This window comes from Myotis brandtii, unplaced genomic scaffold (assembly GCF_000412655.1).
Source record: "Myotis brandtii unplaced genomic scaffold, ASM41265v1 scaffold160, whole genome shotgun sequence".
NCBI lineage: Eukaryota > Metazoa > Chordata > Mammalia > Chiroptera > Vespertilionidae > Myotis > Myotis brandtii.
In genome coordinates, this window is record NW_005355833.1 from 687,176 (window position 1) to 708,285 (window position 21,110).

General features: G+C 43.5%; 4 protein-coding genes across 11 annotated transcripts in view; 2 read left to right on the forward strand and 2 right to left on the reverse strand.

Annotated features, from left to right (window-relative positions):
• MAP2K1 (mitogen-activated protein kinase kinase 1) overlaps positions 1 to 5,262 on the forward strand; it is a 60,840-nt gene extending 55,578 nt beyond the window's left edge. For all 3 annotated transcript variants that reach the window (XM_014536290.1, XM_014536291.1, XM_014536292.1), the window contains exons 9-11: positions 3,088 to 3,149; positions 3,471 to 3,516; positions 4,237 to 5,262. In XM_014536290.1, the coding sequence (XP_014391776.1) occupies positions 3,088 to 3,149; positions 3,471 to 3,516; positions 4,237 to 4,350 (222 nt within the window). In that variant the 3' untranslated portion in view covers positions 4,351 to 5,262. The remainder of the gene's footprint in view (positions 1 to 3,087; positions 3,150 to 3,470; positions 3,517 to 4,236) is intronic.
• Positions 1 to 10,493, reverse strand: part of SNAPC5 (small nuclear RNA activating complex, polypeptide 5, 19kDa) — a 17,850-nt gene extending 7,357 nt beyond the window's left edge. For 3 of the 5 annotated variants that reach the window (XM_005862072.2, XM_014536294.1, XM_005862071.2), the window contains exons 1-3: positions 10,352 to 10,493; positions 8,789 to 8,878; positions 7,878 to 8,015 (exon numbers count right to left, since the gene is read on the reverse strand). In XM_005862072.2, the coding sequence (XP_005862134.1) occupies positions 7,896 to 8,015; positions 8,789 to 8,878; positions 10,352 to 10,441 (300 nt within the window). In that variant the 5' untranslated portion in view covers positions 10,442 to 10,493 and the 3' untranslated portion in view covers positions 7,878 to 7,895. Of the gene's footprint in view, positions 1 to 7,087; positions 8,016 to 8,788; positions 8,879 to 10,351 lie in introns of those variants that run through there. The other 2 variants (XM_005862073.2, XM_014536293.1) reach the window with 2 other exon arrangements.
• Positions 10,494 to 12,039: 1,546 nt separating this feature from the next.
• On the reverse strand, positions 12,040 to 17,799 carry RPL4 (ribosomal protein L4). Its single transcript, XM_005862074.2, has 10 exons — positions 17,703 to 17,799; positions 16,050 to 16,221; positions 15,747 to 15,853; positions 15,252 to 15,390; positions 14,709 to 14,833; positions 14,108 to 14,237; positions 13,662 to 13,818; positions 12,660 to 12,743; positions 12,439 to 12,559; positions 12,040 to 12,356 (listed from the first exon to the last, which is right to left on the reverse strand). The coding sequence occupies exons 1-10, from the start codon at positions 17,703 to 17,705 to the stop codon at positions 12,126 to 12,128; spliced, it is 1,269 nt and encodes a 422-aa protein (XP_005862136.1). The 5' UTR covers positions 17,706 to 17,799; the 3' UTR covers positions 12,040 to 12,125.
• A 447-nt stretch (positions 17,800 to 18,246) lies between these two features.
• Positions 18,247 to 21,110, forward strand: part of ZWILCH (zwilch kinetochore protein) — a 38,631-nt gene continuing 35,767 nt past the window's right edge. Inside the window, exon 1 of one of the 2 annotated variants that reach the window (XM_014536284.1) lies at positions 18,247 to 18,326. In XM_014536284.1, coding sequence (XP_014391770.1) covers positions 18,274 to 18,326 — 53 coding nt within the window. In that variant the 5' untranslated portion in view covers positions 18,247 to 18,273. The remainder of the gene's footprint in view (positions 18,327 to 21,110) is intronic. The other variant, XM_014536286.1, reaches the window with a different exon arrangement.

The window sequence follows — 21,110 nt, forward strand, 5'->3', positions numbered from 1 at the left end:
CTCCTTTTCTCTTCCTCTCCGTCCCTTTTCCTCTCCCTGCTTCCTCTCTCTAAGCATGTCCTGAGTGAGGATTAAAACAATAAAATAAAATAAATTAAGAAATGAACATAAAAAATTACAGCGTAGAAATATGGAGAATATTCACTATAAATTGTTGCATGCAAAAAAGATTATAAAATAGTATGTATATTATAATCACTCTCTCTCCTTTCCTCTCTCTAAAAATCAATTTTAAAAATAGTATATATGCATATATGTGCATATAAAGTCTAGAAAAGCAATACAATACAGATAGAATTATAGATGATTAAAGGTTTCTTTTTGCTTGTCACTGTCAGCTGACTTTAATATAAGGAATACATATTATTTGTAAATATGTATACCAGTATGTTTAAATGAAAAAAAGTGATAGCTCTGGCTAGGTAGCTCAGTTTGTTAGAGTTTTGTCCCGAAACGCCAGGTTATGGGTTCGATCCCTAGTCAGGGCACATACGAGAATCAGCCAGTGAGTGCATAAATAAGTGGAACAACAAATCGATGTTTCTCTTTCCCTTTAAAAATCAATAAAAAGTTTTAAATGGTTAAAAAAAGAAAAAGAGGGATCAAGGAAGGAAGAGATTGATAAGCATTCATCAAATTTGGGTGGGTTTGGAAGATACGGGAAGCTATGGACTAGCACCATGGTTGCTTAGAGGGGGTGGGGCAGGGCTGGAGGAGCTGGGCTGGGACTCAGGACAGGATTTCTGAGGATAGGGCCAGCACTCCTGGCCTCAGGAGCAGCATGGGTAGTGGACATATGCATAAGCTCTGGTGTGTTTGGAAGGCAGTTGAAGGCCCCTGTTCAGCTGGGTGTATAGGAAAGGGCATCATCCTGTTTTCTTCTTCCTCAAGAGACTAGTGGAATAACTTTTCATACTTTGCTACTGCTCACTAAAACCAGATCCCAAAAGGCTCATAAAGGTCCCCTCATCTATGACAGACCCGACAGGGAAGATCCTGGCACACCCTAGCAGTTAATAAATCACTGACTCTGGCTCAGTCTAGTGAGGTTAACTGACCTCTCTTTCCTGACTGCCCAGCTTTAAGCTCAGCACCATGGGACATAGAAAAGAAGTCCAGGATCTGATCTTGGCTGCTTGAGGACGCAGGAAAGGCCGTGTGCATTGCATTTGTGGTAGTCAGGAAAGCCATCCTCTGCTGGGACCTAAGCTGAGAGTGGTGCTTGGGAGCCATGGTAAGGGAAGAGAGGGCCTGAGGTTATATATGAGCTGCCAGTTGCCTAGTATGCACTGCTTTCTTCCATATTTTCTTCCATATTTTCACATTTTCCTAATCATTCTCCAAGCACTGCTTGGGTGGGTCCAATGGGTTTTGTTGTCTTTTCATATAGGTGAGGAAACTGAGGCTCCAAGATGAAAGTGGCTCAGATTCCTCCCACCTAGTGCTATTCCTCCCTTAACACCTACTCCTCCCAACCCCCAGACCCCTATAACTTCCCAGGAGGCTGGGCTGTGTGGCGACAGGTGCATGCACCTCACACTCTGCTGGTGCACATTCCCTCCCTTGCCTGGCCCCCTCCTACTCAGCACTGGCCTGGCCTCTGGAGGCCAAGCTCTGGTTTCACCCGTGAATGCTCCCTTCATATTTCCCTCAGCAGCAGTCTGCAGGGTGGGTCTAAGTCTTTTTTAGACTCTAAGAGCTGGGTTTTAGTCCTAGACCTCAGATTAGGCTTATTCACCTGCTGTTCTTTTTTTAAAATGTATTTTATTGATTTTTTTTTTTATAGAGAGGAAGGGAGAAGGAGAGGGATAGAGAGTTAGAAACATCGATGAGAGAGAAATGATTCAGCTGCTTCCTGCACACTCCCTACTGGGGATGTGCCCACAACCAAGGTACATGTCCTTGACCAGAATCGAACCTGGGACCCTTCAGTCCGCAGGCCAACGCTCTATCCACTGAGCCAAACCGGTCAAGGCTCACCTGCTGTTCTTATAAGGCATTCAGGGGAAGAGGGCTAGGCTAGAATTTTTTGGTAGTGTTATTATTTAACTTTTAGCCTTGAACCACCTGTTTATTTGGGCAACCCAACAGAACAATGGCATCCTGGGTTGGGTCTGGGTGTCATCTCACAAGGAAGCTGCACACAGCCCAATGCAGGTCACATGGGTGGGTCATGTTTTCTGAGCCGTGTGGATAGGAGCAGGGTGCTGCAGGGCCTTGTCCTGGTAGGCCTAGTGATGTCCACCATGCACCCTTGGAAAATGAGCTGTGGCCAGTGTTCTTGCTCTGGTGACTGCAAACAGCTTCATTCCCGGAGTGAGCATGCAGCTAACATTCTTCCAGACCCAGCCTCTGCCAGTTAATGTTTTATTAACCTTTCTCTGCTCCTTCTGGGTTTAGAAGGGGGATATACATTTTGTTTAGCTAGTTAGCCTTCAATGACTTTCACAGGTGCTGCCTGAGCTAGAGTATGCCTGGTGGTTGCATATACCCCTAGCTGCTGCTATTAATTGCTGGCTATTTCCATGCCACATTCCAAGATTTACTGTCGTAGAGTGTGAGGTGGAAAAGGTCATGAGGCCCTCCTCATTTTACAGAAGGTAAACTGAAACTCAAGAGGAACAGTGATTTGTTCAGTAACTAAACAAGTGAGTCGTTCTAACTGGTTTGAGACCAGTGGTTCCACCAGAGTGACCCAGCAGCCAGCCATTGGCCCTGACCCTTGACCTTTCCTTGACTGGATAAAGGCAGCACTGCCCAGAGACAGGGTTGGAGAGAAGAGATCCCTGGGGCAGGAAGCCAAACATTTATTTATTTATTTATTTATTTATTTATTTAAAGATTTGTTTTATTTATTCCTCACCCGAGGATATGCTATTCGTTTTGAGATAGAGGAAGGGAGAAACATCGATTGGTTGTCTCCTATATGCACTCTTACCAGGGATTGAACCCAAAACCCGTGTAAATGCCCTGACTGGGAATTGAACCCGCCTCCTTTCGGTGTATGGGATGACACTTCAAGCAACTAAGCCACACTGGCCAGGGCAGGAGGCCTGACATTTCTTATGTGTTGCCATGTATTTGCAGCCTCCTCCAAAACTGCCCAGTGGAGTATTCAGTCTGGAATTTCAAGATTTTGTGAATAAATGGTAAGTTGGCCCCCTGTTATCTGGAAGAGTACCCATTTTTGTAAGGTTCCCCACCCCACCTGACAATTGCAGTCGGTAAAATAGCCACTACTTTTGGCACTTGCTGTACATGGATTGGCATACTGCCTTTTGACCTTAGTTCAGCAAGCATTTATTAATGTTCTGTGGGCATGATATTGTGCTATGAACAGGAAGGTGAATAAGGCTCAGGCACTCCTCAGAGCCTATGGGGTGTGGGGAGCACAGGCAGGCAAACATAAGTAATTGGGAATTAGAAGCAGCTCTAGGCAGCAGCTCTCATGTTATCTTTCTCCTTTTAAGCTTAATAAAAAACCCTGCAGAGAGAGCAGATTTGAAGCAACTCATGGTAAGTCCATTTATTTCAGATTCTTACACTACCTGTGTATTCATCTGTTCTGTCAGTCATCCATCCAGTACTTCCTGAGCCCATTCTCTGCTCTGCCTTGATCACGGCAGTGCAGCTGGCCCTGCTGCAGGATACCAGATATCAGTCCCCTCTGTCCTCCCTCCCATCAGTTTAAAGGAGAAACTGGGGTGGCCCTGCAGACCCGGGAGTCCAGGAGTCACGGGGACCATCTTTTTCTTCTACTGACTGTCTCACCTTATATTCAGCACCCTCCCCAACGCTACTCTCCATCTGCACTTGCCTCCTCTTGTTTGGTGGTGGTGGGAGCCGGAGGAGTTGGGAAGTACTAACACAGATATGAGCTTACATGGCTTGTAGAGCCTGTACAGTGAAATATACACTTTCAAGTCCATCAGTTCCTTTGTTCCTTCTAACAATGGAGTGAGACACTGAAGGCAGAGCTATTATCCCTATTTTACAGCTCAGAGAGCAGGCTCAGGGAAGTGAGCAAAGTGCCCCAGGCCTCACAGCTGGTGTGATTGGCAGAGCCAGGCAGAGCTGGACTTTTGTTCAGCTGGCCCTGCTTTTCTGGCCCCGCCTGTTGCTCAAGGGCAGGCTCCGGGAGCTCCTTCCAGATGTGGCATAGGCTCTAGACCTACCAGGACTCTTGAATTCTTGGTGTTTTTTTTAACATCACTTCCTCTCTTTCCTCACATGCAGGTTCATGCTTTTATCAAGAGATCTGATGCTGAGGAAGTGGATTTTGCAGGTTGGCTCTGCTCCACCATCGGCCTTAACCAGCCCAGCACACCAACCCATGCGGCTGGTGTCTAAGCATTTAGGAAACAGCAAAGAGCGAGTCCCTGCCCAGTGGCATGTCATGTTGCTTTCGGGCTTTTCCCATGCCTCTGTTCAGATTGCATTTCACATACGACAAAGGATGAACTCAGCATGTGCCAAAATTCTGTTTGTGTCATTTTTAATATTACCATCCTTATTCTGTTATTCCCTAAGTGGATTGGCTTTGTGCTTGGGGCTATTTTGTGTGTGTCAATGTTCAAAACATGTGCCACGTTGAATTACAGTGAAACCTTGGCGACTGTGAGTAGTCTTTCTTACTGAATATTGCACTGCTCTCCCCTCACCATGATTGGCTGGCCACCTGTATTTTGGGGGATTCTTTTGATACTTGGTGGTACTTCATTCTTGCTGGGCGTACCTTCTTTCTACTTGAGGAAGGAGCCTTGTGAGAGCCTTCACAGGCAGTGCATGTGAAGCATGCTTTGCTGCTATGAAAATAAGCATCAGAACATGTATGTCATGGTATTTTATTATGTTTTTGCTTTTGGTATAGAATTCAGCAATTTCCATCAAAATCTAGTCAGAGCCCTTCACTGCCATGATAATTGGGGCTTCACCAGTCTGTCTACTCTGATGATTTATAGACTTCTGGTCATATTTCTATATTTATTTTTAAATATACTGTGTGGATACTTAGTGGTATCTGTCTCTTTAAGTTTGGATTAGTGTTTCTAAAATGGAGTTACTTTGAACGTTACAAGTGTATCAAGGCATTAAAATGTATGCGATTTACCTTTCCCCAAATCCAAGTAATGATGCTATTGTAAACAAGTGTGTATAGTGCCTAAAAATTGTACGAAAATCCTTTTAACCATTTTAATGCAAATGTTTAACAAATCTAATCTCTTACTCTAATAAATATACTATCAAGTTAAAAGGCTGAAAGATATATTTCTACTTTTGTGGTGTCTCTAATACATAAGAAATCAGGTGATTTAGCCAAGCATTATTTGTGAGGGGAAAGATAAAGACAGAAAGGGGGTCTGAAAGGTGAAAATGCCACCCTGAGGACGTCACTGCTTTGGACTAAACTAATAGGGCTTCCTGAAATTCCAATCTTTGGACTTTGTCCAACTCTTCTCAGCAAACACCCTAATCTGTGAATCTTCCAACCACCTTTCCCGTGGACCTGTGAATGGATCCCATCTGCTCCTTCTGTCTCTTTATGTAAGGGAAGAGCAGTAGGTGGGTGGGCTGGGAGGGTTGCCAGCATGCTCGCAGGAGCGCCTTGCTGGTGGTGAACAGTGCCTGGCTGGCATTGGAGCCTCCACTGGGATGGTCTGTCCATGCTGCTTTGCTCCGCTGAGCAATGGTTTCCCTCTTTCACTAGTTACACTTTACACCTTTCTGAAGAGGAGGAATATCTGGCGTTAGTTTTGTTATGTCTGTGAGGTCACAAAAAAGCTATATCCGAGCTGGCCACTGGTACCCATTCCTTCTTTGGAAAGTGACTTTTGGAACTCGAGGTCCATGTGAGGCTGCCTGGTCAGCACCTCTTCAGACCTCATTTTCTTTTTTGACAGGGCAGGTTATAGAAAACCAAAGTGAATATACAGGTGGGCAAAAGTAGGTTTACAGTTGTGAGTACGCAAGTTTATTCAGATGTTATTCATTGTTTTTCCATACAAATAACTGTAAACCTACTTTTGCCACACCCTGTATATTTAAAAACAAAAAGCCTATTTTGTTTTCAAATTAAAAACAGAATTTGGGTAAATCTCCTGAGCAGATAGTTCTACTCCAGATCTATCAGAGCTTGGAACTCAGCCAGGATTTTAAAAACTGGTCAGGGTTGTATACTGCTGCCTTAGCTAGTCAATATTTTTTTCTTGCAGTGAGGCTAATATCTGTTCTAAGTCAACAGTCTACCATATACATTTTTGACATATAAATATTCAGGCTGAGGTTTAAGACCCACACCTTCCTCATACTGTCGTTTGCTAACAGGTAAAATGCAACCACTACTGAGAATGTCTCATTAAAGCAGGTAAATTCTGAGACAGAAGGAGTGATGTAACCTGTATCTTTTGAGGGGTGTTTTTAAATTCTCTATTCATATCCAAAGGTACTACATTTTGAGAGGTAAAGGATTATTTTCCAGTAATTACTAAGATCTCATTCTCAAGAATGATGCTCCCTGCATCAGTCTTGCTATGTTGAGTTCTGCATGCCAAATTCCTTCCTCAAACTTCTTCCTGAAACACCAACAGTAGTTGAGTTTTTCAGTATCTTATTAGCATCTCACAGGAACCTGTGAAAATCACGAGAGCAGGTACAAATACCCTCATTTTACAGATGGGAAAGTAAGAGTTGCAAAGATGTGAGAGGGCAAGCGATCAGATTTTCTAGCTCTTAGAAACCCATGCTCATATTTTAAGTTAGACCCCCAAAATGTATGCCTTGAGGCTTTTTATTGAAAAACTATTTTCACATTGTGTTTTCTGAGAAGCATGTTCATTTAAACTTCCTGCTACTTCCTATAAGAGTAGCTCAAAATAACTTTAATGAAATGTTGATTAACAAACATATCCATGTTCTCTCTTCTGGAACAGTTACATAAGACGTCCTGCTTGAGGAGGTTCTTTTTGTTTTGTTTGGCTTTTCTGTTGCATGGACAGGGCAAATAACTTTTATAAAGTTAAGTAACTATTTAACTGTACATTTAATGGGAAAGGGACAGTATGCAGAAATAAATCTCAACTTCAAACACTAAGTTTTAACAAACACTTTTTCTGTAACTAACATCTCTTTATTATAATAATCCAATCTCCCAAGCATAGTGATTCCTTCTTAACAGCACATTTCTTCCGAAGTTCAGAAATGGGTTTTAAACCATCCTGCTGGCTGTCCTGTTTTCCCTAGAGGGACTGATCCGCTTCCCTATTGCTATCTGGAAACCAGCTAGCCGCATGACGGCTACTCATCTACAGTTTATTTCTATGCACATTTTATCATTGTGATGTCTCAACCTAGAAGTGATTACAGCCACACAAAACAGTCCGTAGTGGCAGTATGTTGCGATGTCACTGAGAGGTGGCAACATCTGGTGCTCTCAAGTGGTGTTCTGTCCTCCTTGTCATCTTTCTCTCCTAGACTTTGGCTATGTTTACAAGCGTTCAATGGTATGCAAACAGCCTTTAATTGGTTTGCTTAAAAGAGGCATTGTTGATTGAAAAGGCTGCCTTGTACTTACACTCTGCCCTTTTGGCAAATGCCAGACTTGCTCAATAGCATTTCAGAGGAAATCTTCTGTTTTGAACACAACTACTGGATCTGACCAGAATACAGACACGGCACCACCCATATTGCTCAATGCAAAGACAATGCATCTTTGCTTTTCTATATGTCACTAATTTTTGTTAAAGCATTCTGAAACTTGTATTATTATACACATCCTCCTAAAGGTCTTGCTTCCTTTTAAAGCAGGCCATAGGGCCCAGGGCAAGAATACTTTAGAGAGAAAGTTTCTGCGACTTAGAAATTTAATTTGTGTAACTAACCCTGGCTCTTTCCCCACTTCACGAATCTGATTCTTCTTCCTCCTCCTCCTCCTCCTCTTCTGGTGCATGGCTCCTTGTGCTCAACTCCAGTGCAGTTTGGTTGATTGATGCTTCATTGTCTACATGCACCACCATCTGCTTTAGCCAAGGACATTATGAATTAGTAGAACACTAGTCTCAAAACAGTAAATTCTTAAAAATGGTTTAAAACCAAATATCAATTGTGTATTCATTCCCAGTATTTACCACTAAGAGGTATGGCCACTTTCTTGTTTCTCCAAATTCTACCCTGTCCGCCCTCCACCCCAACCCGCATTGCCAAAATGGGAGGATAAATGCCCTAGATTTGACAGAATGTTACCTGATTTACAACAGTGTTTCTTACGTAAGAATTATGCTGCTTTCCAATGGTTTTAAGTGGCTTCACACACAACTGAGAGAGCTGCTAAACTATGGTATATTTAGAAAGATGATTTTACTGATTTAAAGTGGGCATTTGGTAAGAGGAGGATACAATGAGGACTAGAACTCACTTTTTAGCACTATGCTTTGTAGTTGAAGCTACACTATTTTTGAACCCAAACTTATTCGTGGAGCAGCAAGAGGTTTGACATATCCTGCAAAGATCTCCACTCTCCCTGGGTTCATTAGAGTAACTAGACTCGAGGATGGATGACTAGGATGTGGAGGCAATATAAGTAACCTAATTAATAAGTCAATATTAAATCAATCAAGGTGTAACCAGCAAGGCTGTTCCCTGACTAAAACAGCAATATTGAATAGCCAGTTTATCAAACTAGAATATTCTTATCAGTACTTCCCAGAGTCCTTCTGTCTTGATAATGTAATTTACACGGACAGCAGAATGGACTTTGCATTTGCTCCCTAGGCCCAAACTTGATTAAGCTTACATCATGTGACTGTTCCTGTGCAGCTGGAGAAGACGGCATCTCATTCTCTCTTCTAGAACTAATCATTGATTGGAGGGCCAATTCTTCAACCTAGAAAAGAAGAATTAAGAACATTTTCCTTACTATTTCACTGGTGTGGGAAAATTTACTCTCCATGCTGTAAAAAGTTGGCATCATAAGTGAAAACAGTGGAATCTCCCTACAGCTCCCTGGAGAAGGGTCGGGGGTCTTAAGCTTTCCCTGCCTTTTAAGAAAATGACCAAAGCAAGCCTCCAGCCCCGTCCTCTGGGGTGCACAGGTGTTCTGACTGAGCAATGATCCACTAGCCCAGATCAAGCGATTCGGGGGGAAAAAACACAAGTGAGCCCTTTAAAAAGCCAAGTGTCATCTTCTGATGCCACTGAGGGCAGATTCCTTAGGCTTGAGCTTCTCTACCTAGTACTGAGACACTGAAGGCAAGAAAAATGGAAGTATTTCGAGGAGCATAAAGAAATTTAGGCTTTGGAGGTCGTCATCAGCGCGCGCGCAAGCGCGCGCACACACACACACACACACACACACACACTTTAGGTGCCTTTGCAGGTCCTGTGGTGCTTTGAGAACGTAAATAACTGTAGGCTATCACAACTGTCCTGAAGAAAAGTGCGTATTATTTTGATATATGTCACAGTTGTGTACAAAGCTTTTCAGTTTACAAAGGGCTTTCATTTGGACTTAAAAATCCTGAAGAAGCCCTAACTGGTTTGGCTCAGTGGATAGAGCCTCGGCCTGCGAACTGAAAGGTCCCAGGTTCGATTCCGGTCAAGGGCATGTACCTTGGTTGCGGGCACATCCCCAGTAGGAGGTGTGCAGGAGGCAGCTGATTGATGTTTCTCATCGATGTTTCTACTCTCTATCCCTCTCCCTTCCTCTCTGTAAAAATCAATGAAATATATTAAAAAAAATCCTGAAGCAGGAGTTATCAGGATCATTGTACTGAGGCTGAATTACGCAAAGATCTGGGAAGAGGTCCTGGTGGGCCTAAATCTCTCCTCCCAGTCAAAGCCGTGTATTCAATAACCACTCCAGGAAGAAAAGCTACTGGGAACTCTGCGACAAGTCTTTTCTCTCGGGCCTCGTTGTCCTTTTTCGCACAATGGGAGAATGTGCGAGTCTCTTCTAGCTTTGCAATACTAGAGCTGTTTCAAGCGGCAATACGAGCGAGGAAATAGCGGCTAGTAAATGGCTTTCGAGCTCCGGGGAAGAGGTCGGTGGGCGGGGAACATCAACACGAGCCTTCGGGAGGTGGCACTTCCGAAGCTCCCTGCACTTCTGGAGTGTCGGGTGTGGGAATGAACTCGCCAAATGTGCAGACTGCTGGGCCTCAACCTAGACCTACAGGGTCAAGATTCTGAGGAGGGCCTTCATCTTAAAAACAAGCCTGCCAGGGGCTGCTAAGCCACCAGATCAGCGCCCCAACCGCCTGGTGAGGGAGGGATCACCAGCCGCAGGGGGCCGCTGCAGACACCCGGGCTCGCGCAGAGCCGGGCTGGGGTAGCGGGGCGGGGGGGGCCGCGGGGTCACCTTGAGCCGGTTCAGCTGGTCGTGCAGTGCCGCCTTCAACCGGAGCAGCGTCTCCTCCTCCTTGCGCAGCTCCTGGAGCCGGCTCAGCATCGCGTCTCCACACGCCCTGGCGGCTGGGCGCTCTGTGATGACGTCACCGAGCCCGCGTTACCGGAAACGGAACAGCAGGCCGGCTGCACGTGCGCCCAAGCGCTTCCTGCCCGCTCCACCCAGTATAAAGTGGGGGTTTTAAGGTTATAAAAACTAGGCTGGAGTAATGAGCAGGATTCCTAAAGCACAGGCCGTTGGAGCCATAAAGAATCTGAAGGTAAAAATGCTGAAGTATCGCCCTAGCCGGTTTGGGTCAGTGGATAGTGTCGGCCTGCAGACCAGAGTCCCCAGTTTGACTCCGATCAAGGGCTTGTACACTGGTTGCAGGCTCCTCCCTGATCTCACGTCTTTCCCTCTCTTCCACTCTCCCTAAAAATCAATGCAAAAACATCCTCCGTGAGGATTAACTAAATAAAAGCTCAAGTAGCGCCCTTGACTTGGTTCTGTTGGTTGAAGCATGTACCAATACACCAAAAGGTCGTGGGTTCCATTCAGGTCAGGACATACCCAGGTTGCTGTTTGATCCCCCCGTTGGGGGGGGGGAGGGGTGTGTGTGTGCTTATGGGAGGCAACCCATCCATGTTTCTCAAATTGATAAACATCGTAGGTTAAGGATTAACAAAATAATAAAGCTCGTGTCCAGTTGCAAATGCTTCAGGTGGAACAGTACTCCCACTTCCAATGTGATGTTACAATGAAGTGGTTAATGAAAATGCACAAATCCTACAATGCATCTTTTAAACCAGGGACTAACATTACCAGCATTTAGCACAGGTGCAAGTGCTCTACAGCTTTTGTAGACCAAGATTCCACTTTAAATGTTTCCCAGTATGTCGGTGCAAGCAGCTAACAATATTGGGGGCAGTGTCCTTAAATACTAGGAAACTATCTCTTGAATATGCAAATTGGAGTATCATACATCAACCTTGCTATGGATCTTGATTCCAAAGGGAGAAAAATCAAGATCCAGACATGAGTCAATTCTAGAGTGGTAAGACATTCAGTGACAAACTAAAAGGTTTAGAAAAATAACATGCTTGTGTGTACATTTTTCTGCACCATGCTTAACAAATCAATGTATTCATTCCTTAGTAAAACTTAATACACAAGTGGTTCTGAAAAATACTTCTGGCACTTTCCCAAGAGCCAAAATATAAGAGGGTGGCAAACACCCTCCAACAGTGTTCTATCATAGTGGGTTGCAACAAGAACACTTCTGAGAACATGCTTCTTACCGCTGCTCCTCAAAACATATTCTGATTCTGCCCTCTTGTGGTTACTGAAAATGTCCTAACTTTATGTAATTTTCATAAGTTGTTTTTTTTTTTCCCAGTGGTGGAGGGATGGCTAAATCTTAACAGCTTCTATATATTTAAGACAAGTCTTTCAACTATCGCTTTCTCAAGACATTACTTACAAAATGGATTTTACATCTGGATTTATGGAACATCCCTCTTTTCATTCAACAGCATAGATTTTGTATAAACCCAATGCTCCCTTGTAGACCAGACTAACAAATGAAAGGCTGAAATTACGGAGAACAAAATGTCAATTAAAAAAAAAATTGTAACCAAGATTCACAAAACAAATGCAACAAGTTATGTTTCTCATTGCCTTTGATCATTTTTATTCAAAATTAGCTGTCCAAAGTGATTTGACCGTTATGGAATAAACAAATGTAAGTTTATGCCACAGGCTTCTTTTCTTCTGTGGTGGGTTTCTTTTCTGCCGGCTTCTTCTCAGCTGCTGGTTTCTTGGTAGCTGCAGCCTTTTTCCCCACCAAAGGTTTCTTCTGCTTCTTAAGGCCAGCAGCCTTCTTTCCTTTCTTCCCTACCACAGGCTTCTTGCCTGGAACACCCTTCTCATCTGATTTGGCTTCTAGTGCTGCTGCTGCTTTATCCACCCGAAGCTTGTGCTGCAACAAATTAAGAAGAAAAATCTAAGAATCAAATTCTCTAAAAAGGTATCCTCTATGCAAAAGCCAAATCATCGCTTACATTCTTGGCCTGCCGAAGAATGGTGTTCCGGCGCATAGTCTTTGCATATGGGTTTAGCTTCAACATGATTCTCAGGTTTTTCAGTGGATTCTTCTTCAGGACTCTGCGGTGAATCTTCTTGCTATAAAAAGGTAGACACTATATTAACATTTTATTTACATTAAAAATAACCAAGTATATTGAGGTTGGGGCAAGAATTACTCTAAATATCACAACTTTACCGTGGTGCTCGGAGGGCTCTTTGGATCTCTGGGCTTTTCAAGATTCTGCTAAGGTCTGTATTGAGCATCTTGTGCATGGGAAGGCTGAAAGAAAAACCAAGATGTTGAAAATAGATGCCCAATCTTATTTCTCATGTGATTAACATGAACCTCAACAGAAGATAAAGTTTTAACCATTTAAAAGCTCTCCAGAATTCAATTGAAATTTCCAACTACACTACCATTTCTCAGAGTATCTTACCATTTCAGTATATTACATCTGTATATAAGGGGAAATAGCAACAAAACAATCCGTTATTTAGAAAACAAGAAAACCAATTCTGAATGTAAATATCCATAATATAAAAATTTATGTTCAGTTTATGAACGTAAGAACACTCACTTGTAGTTACTCTTGAGGGAGGCAGCTCTACGCCAAGTGCCATACAGCTCATCTAACTTGCGGAAAGCACTTTCAGTCCAAATGCAGAAACGGCCCACATGCCCTCCAGGTGCAAGTTTCAAAATGTTCAGTTTGCTTACATTAAGCAGAGTAATTCCTTTTAAAGGGAAAGGAGAATTAGGGAGCATGTATTTAAAAAGAAATAAATCACACGACACATAAATCATCCTTATGGCTTATGTGCTAGATAAGATACCTTAGAACTATCATCAACTATGACGTTTCAACCATTAACTGTACACTCACTCATTCAGCCAAGAATCAGACATTCCACAAAATCATGTGCTTCAGAAACACGGACCATTAAGTGGAATCTCATCATAATAAAAGCTGAGTAAGCATGCATAGTATGGGCAATCAAAACACGTAGGCAATACAAGAATTACCAGGGATGTTTCTGAAGGCTTTGATGATACCGTTGTCCTCATTATAGATGATACAAGGTCCCCTGCGCTGGATACGACGACGGTTTCTCATTTTGCCCTCGCCAGCCCTCATTCGCTGAGAGACATAGACCTTTTTTATATCATTCCAGGCCTTATGAACGTAAGAACACTCACTTGTAGTTACTCTTGAGGGAGGCAGCTCTACGCCAAGTGCCATACAGCTCATCTAACTTGCGGAAAGCACTTTCAGTCCAAATGCAGAAACGGCCCACATGCCCTCCAGGTGCAAGTTTCAAAATGTTCAGTTTGCTTACATTAAGCAGAGTAATTCCTTTTAAAGGGAAAGGAGAATTAGGGAGCATGTATTTAAAAAGAAATAAATCACACGACACATAAATCATCCTTATGGCTTATGTGCTAGATAAGATACCTTAGAACTATCATCAACTATGACGTTTCAACCATTAACTGTACACTCACTCATTCAGCCAAGAATCAGACATTCCACAAAATCATGTGCTTCAGAAACACGGACCATTAAGTGGAATCTCATCATAATAAAAGCTGAGTAAGCATGCATAGTATGGGCAATCAAAACACGTAGGCAATACAAGAATTACCAGGGATGTTTCTGAAGGCTTTGATGATACCGTTGTCCTCATTATAGATGATACAAGGTCCCCTGCGCTGGATACGACGACGGTTTCTCATTTTGCCCTTGCCAGCCCTCATTCGCTGAGAGGCATAGACCTAACAAAGTGAGAAGCTTTAGTATTCTGATTAAGATGATCCCAATAACAGATATTTTGTTACAAAACACCATTTTATAAATAAAACTGAGATAAAAATGACTTCTGTAACACTAAAACACAGCTACAAATGGCAGAATCCAAACTCAAGTACTGTGACCCACTGTGTAACGACATCTCCATCAATGATAGACCACATATAGGCAATGGTACACTACATTGCCTAACTAGCAGACTACATACCATCTAGGTTTGTGTAAGTGCTTTATGATAATCACGTAACAATCACCTAACAATGCATTTCTCAAACTGTGTCCTTGTTAAGCAGTATCCGACTATAATATGGTTCCAGAGTCCTTGTTCCCACATCCAGGATGTATAGTTGATACTGTCCTTCAGCAATCTTTTCAAAAAAAATTCTGACAAATTTGTGAGGACTACCAAAACCTATAAATGTGTTCATTAAACCTACCTTTTTAATATCATTCCAGGCCTTAAGTTTCTTAAGAAGCAAAACAGCCTCCTTGGTTTTCTTGTAGCCTTCAACTTTATCTTCAACCACCAAAGGAAGTTCAGGAACTTCCTCAATACGGTGACCTGACAAAGCCAATTAACACTGACCTGGTTACCTTTTGAAAAATTGAGCAGCACTTTATATAACCCACAGAAGCAAAACAGTATACAAATTGCCAAATCAGAACTTCCACAAATATCATGTGTTTCAGAAACACGGACCAATGAAGTGGAATCTCATCATTTTGACAGTTAAAAGTTGAATAGGCAACATGAAGTTTAAATGATAAGTTTCTAATATGCTAAATCACTGTATTTAAAGCACTTCGCCAGTTACATAGCACTCACCAATGACTGATTTGTTAGAATTAGTATGTAATAAATTTAGTCAGGCACTCTGGGATGAATAGTTTACACGTTATTATTAACATAAGGAAGAGGTACAGGTGGATGGGAAAAGTGGGTATTTGTTATCACTCCTACAATACAAAATATCACAAACCTTTAGACATGACCAGTGCTGGTAAAGCCGAGGCAGCAAGGGCAGAGCAGATGGCATATCGTTTCTGTGTTGTGTTTACTCTCCGGTGCCAACGGCGCCAGGTTTTGGTTGGTGCAAACATGCGGCCCCCACGACACATCTATTTTTCCCAGTTAAGAATCACATTTCTCAAATATTAGGGGGAAGAGATTGTCTTGCTCAGTAAGAATTTTCGTCACCCTTCTGAACCAGCTGACTGACAGCAGGCAACTGTCGCTGAGAACAGAGTAGGACGCAAATTACGACATCATCGCAAGTAAAACTTTCTCTAATGTCTAGCACTTATTGTCTTTAGTATTTAACAAAAAACCTTCCAGATTCCAAATCTGTCTAGAGTTATCTGGATGCTATTAGTTTTTTGGACAAAAATATCTTCAAACTAACATGAATAAACCAAGTCTAGTCTGCTGAATTCCATGATGGCTGACCAGTCTAGGTAGTGACCACAAAGGATACATTTCCGAAAGCACCCTGGCCAGAACGGTGAGTTCCACCACCCCGGACTCTGGGAATTCGAGCCACAGCTCTGCCAGTACCCCAGGACTCGGCGCTAGTTTGATGACCTGAAATTGGGAAAGAAATAAAAGTTTTAGCTACCCAACCATACCACTGTGACTATTATGCATAGCAGCAAACAGCATCAGAACATCCAGGAAAATCATCTGATTCAGAAACACGGACCAATGGAGTGGAATTTCATCACTACTGTTTAAGCAGCCCTTAAAGTATCAACTGATGATAAAAGACCTAAATCCATACCTGCCAATTCACTGACAGCATAGGGCTGTCTATTGTTTTTGCGCAAGTTGGTGTGAACAAAATTCACAATATCTGGTCGAATGGGAGCCTTGAACACAGCAGGCAAAGTGACATTTTTGCCAGATGTTTCCCCCTTTTCAGAGTACACAGATATCAGTGGACGAGCACACGCCTGGGGAAAAGAAAAAAGATATTCATACCAACAAGCAATGTCAGGAGCACTCCTCTTATGCGCCAACAATTCCATTAATTGCTCAGTTACAAAAAACGAGTTTGGTGGGGTAGGCATCCCTTACAGCTAAAACAAAGGCTACGTTACCAATACACCAAGTCTGTTAACTCAAACAAAGATTAGTATGTCTTGCTCAGTAAGAATTTTCGTCACCCTTCTGAACCAGCTGACTGACAGCAGGCAACTGTCGCTGAGAACAGAGTAGGACGCAAATTACGACATCATTGCAAGGAAAACTCTTAACGATTAGAATGTTCTGCCACATAAAAGAGTGGCTTACCATCGAACTTTCCAACCAAAGTTTACAACGCAAAATGATCAAAACTCTATTTTAGGGCTTGACAGCGTTAAAACCACTATCTAAACTCTTTCACCCCAGATGGTAACAAACCTTGTCTACCACAACTCTACTCTCCCAACTGTTTCATCCTTGCCCGCTTCATCCCGCTCTAAACACCTCTCCCAAAATTTACTGGAGTAAAAACACTGGTTGTTCCTTTTTGCTCCACCTTCAAATAGAACGTAAGTTCTGAGGTTGGCCCCTAGACAATATGCTCAGCCTTACCCCCCATCTTCTCTTCAGAGTAATGATCCCTGTCCTACCTGCGTCTCCCAGACATTAGCAGGCGTCCTCACCTTCACAGGGAGGCCCCACCTTCCTCGGATGCCTGTTTAAAGCCCAACGACCGCCTCCCTCCCCGTTCCTCATGCCCACAGCTCTCACCACCACCAATCGGTACTGTATTTACACCTAACTCAATCACGGTCCAAACATCAGACCGATAGTTTTTTGGCCCATTTTGTTCACTCAACTCCCCATGCCCAAGCACACTACATAGTATATATAAAAACATTCTCTGTGGAAACGCGGTACATTTAACATTTGCCGTGCAACGAGCTGGCTGACAGCGAAAACATTTAGGGGACACCGAATAGGAAAAACTAATTTCTAAGGTAAGAGGATCAGAATGCTTCTGATAGTGGCGATTCTTAAGGCCAACATACGGGAATTCAGAAAAACTCTCTTAACAAAATCTCCTAAGACGGAACATTCCTTACTAATCAGCACATGGAGATCTAGGGCCTAAAATTGACTCCCCACCGTCCGTCTTAGGGCCCAACAACTTCCAAGTCTTCCGCAGAGCTCTGCTTTCTAAGAACAGAAAGCTAGAATGCCGAAGTCCTCTGCGTCCGAGAACGCCTGGTGGCCTGGGCCGCTTCCAGGGCGCCCGCGCCGGAGGCCCACGTTGCCAAGATGGCTGCCCTGGAGCCGCACTACCCGGCTCCCCGCAACACACAGGCGCATTCGGTCCTCTCCTTTCCCTTGCGTTCCCTCCTGAAAACTTATGCTCGGAACCCCCGATCCATTCCTGCCAGGCCCGACAGCTGGGGAAAGCCCAGCCGAGAGAACTTGCACTCACCATGGCGGGGAGAGGAGAAGGCCACACTCCTCTCTACCCGGCGGCTCCCACAGGAAAAGGAAGTACGTAGCACTCCCGCGTTCTATATGTCACCTTCGACTCGTTCCCCACCCGGCTCCGCCTCAAGGCCAATCCAGAGACACACATACCTCTCTACCACTCTGAAAAAATAAAAAATAGCACGTTATTTGTTAATCTGCGTCAAATGACGGTATCTATTGGCTTCTAGAGTCAACAATAGCGTTTAGAAACGAGGGATTCCTTTTGGCGGAATAATTCCGAAGTGGGCGTGGCCAAATCTCGCGAGATGAGGTGTCTTCTTTGCAACTACTGTACCGTATTTTAACTTTTTCTTAGGGAAATGAAAAGTTATTGGGAAAGTTTTAAAAAAAGCTACTGGGAAGGAGAAACCCGCTGTGTGCTTGAAAGCAAGAATTTCACTTGTGAACTAACAGGACCTGCGGCGGGCGGTGGAAGTAGTCCCGGCGGGGGCGGGGTCAGGCGCCGGGCTTCCGCCTCCCGCGCGAAGTTTGGTTTGGAGGCCTGGGATCTGCTGTTAGACGGAGGCGGGATGTGGTCGCGAATAAACCGGGCCGCCGAGGAGTTTCACACGCGTCTCCTGCAGTGAGTCGTAGCTCCTGCTGTTGGCTAGGTTGCGAGGACAGCGTTACTCCCTCGGGGTATCTATATGCCCGCCAAGTCTCTTGCCGCAGCCATGGGGATCAGCGCCTTGTCGGTTCTTGGTGGCGCGTACGTTAGACTGAGCTTTCCTGGGCTCCGGGGGTGACCCGCCCCAGTGTGGCCCTGTGGTGTCGTTTAGGAGAAAATAGCTGTGCGTTATCGATCGTGGTGGGAAGTGACAAGTTTTCCAAGAGGCACCTTATTCATTCGGGTAATGCACACGCCTTGCAGGATGGTGGAGGCACTTTTCCTGTGTATGGAAAACCAGGTGTTGGCACCCTTCACCTGTGCAAAGCCTTCCGGTGTGAAACTTACTGCTCTGTAGCCTCTTCGAGATAGTTATCATGTGAGCCACGGTTATGATAACGTGTTGGTGTGTTGGCTTTTTAACGTACCTTTATGTCACTGTGCTCTAAGATTGCATTTTATTTTATTTTTTTAAATATGTTTTCATTTATTTCAGAGAGGGAATCATTGATCGGCTGCCTCTTCCACGCCCCCTACTGGGGATTGAGCCGGTAACCTGGGCATGTGCCCTGACGGGGGCATTGAACCCTGACCTCCTGGTTTATAGGTCAACGCTCAACCACTGAGCCACACCGGCCGGCGGCATTTTATCCTTATAGTGAAGTGATAGTACCCAAGGGGACTCCGTCTAGTCCTGCATCCGACCCAAAAACGGAATCCAGGCGCCCTCAGATTGGAGCATGAATCAGAATCACCTGGAGGGTTGTCAAAACAGCTTGCTGGGCCCCAGCTCCAGGGTTTCTTATTTACATAGTAGGTCTGGGTGGGGCCGAAGAATTTGCCTTTCTAGCACATCACAGGTGAAGCAGATGCTGCTGGCCTCACACCCTTTGAGAACCGCTGGTATAATCTCACCCCTTGTTTTCTAAACTCTATACATTTTCATTGTTTATTGCTTTTTTCTGCTTACAAAAGTGGTTATTGTTGTCAATTTTTTGATCATTATAGAAAGAACACTAGCTTTTTAAAACTAACAGTGTATTGGATAGCTTCCAGTAGGAGCGCCTCTAGATCTTTTTGTTTTTATTAATGGCTATATACTATTTCATTCTATGGTTTGAGAAATATACACATGCTTGAGAAATTATGGCTGAATGATTGATTGTCATCTCTGAGTTGTACATTAAAGACAGACATCTTTTTTTAAAAAAATATATTTTATTGATTTTTCACAGAGAGGAAGGGAGAGAGATAGAGTTAGAAACATCGACCAGCTGCCTCCTGCACATCCCCCACCGGGGATGTGCCCGCAACCCAGGTACATGCCCCTGACCGGAATCGAACCAAACCGGTTTCGGCAAAGACAGACATCTTTAAGTCACAGTCTTGTCCAAGTGGCAAAAGTGAATCAGTCTCAAGCTTATATTTCCCGTTTTATTTCAGTAAATCATAGAGTAGATCAAATAATAAATGGTGTCCTGAAACAATTCCATTGGGTTCCTTTAGGACACTAACGATTCTTTGCTCACTCGGTTGATTGAGTGCCCTCCTGTGCACTGAAGGGTTGCCTGTTTGATTCCTGGTCTGGGCACATGCCCAGGTTTAGGGCTTGATCCCTGGTGGGGGGTGTGCAGGAGGCAGCCAAGGATCCATGTCTCACTCTCAAATCGATGTTTCTCCCTCTTCCTCTTCCTTTTTCTCTGTAAAAATCAATTAAAAATCTTAACACAAAAGAATCTTTCCTCTTTCAGAGCATATAGCGGGCTGATGTGCATTTTGGTATGTTAATGGTTTATAATTTTACATGCTTTGAAATCACTATTTTAAAATTCTCTTGACTGATTAACAAAAATATTTTTTTTATTACAAAAATACAAAAAACCCTGGCCAGCTTGACTCGGTGGTTAGAGTGTCAGCTGAGCACGAATGGCCATGGGTTCGATTCCTGGTCAAGGGCACGTACCTGGGTTGCAATTTTGATCCCCAGCCCTGGTTGTGGTGCATGTGGGAAGCAACCAATCGATGTATCTCTCACATCAATGTCTGTCTGTCTGTCTGTCTCTTTCCCCCCTTCCTCCCTCCCTTCCACTCTCTAAATATCAGTGGACAAAATATCCTCTGGTGAGGAATAACAAAACAAAAAAAGTTAAATTCTCTTGACTGAAATGATAGTTTTGTGCTTACATTGTTATTTTATTATTATTATTGTTTTTGTTGTTAATCCAAAAATTTCCATTGATTTTTAGAGAGAGTGGGAGAGGGAGAGAGAAACATTGATGTGTGAGAGACACATTGATTGGTTGCCTCCCACATGTGGCGGTGGATCTAGCCTGCAACTGAGGTATATGCACTAGACTGGAATTGAACCTGAGGCCCTTCAGTCTGCAGGCCAATGCTCTAACCATTGGACAACCAGCTAGAGCTAATGTGATCAAATTTACTAATTTTTTGTAAATTTTTTGGTAACAACTCATAAAATTAGAGGGAGGATAGATGTTACCATTTTAGCTGTAGAAATCTAAGGCCTGGGTCACTTAAAATAACTTTTCTGTGGTGGCCCAAAATCCAGTCATTTTTACTTCCCAAAAGTCATGTGGTAAATTACATTTTAATAGTAACTAGTCATGTATTTTTAAAAAGAGTAGAGCTGCCTCTTAGAAGCATTTGTGCCCAATTGTGGGCAGCAGTCTATTAATCTCTACTATATCTCTTTTTTCTATTTCTTCTTAACCTAAAACTCTTTTCTGCTTTTTTCCCCTC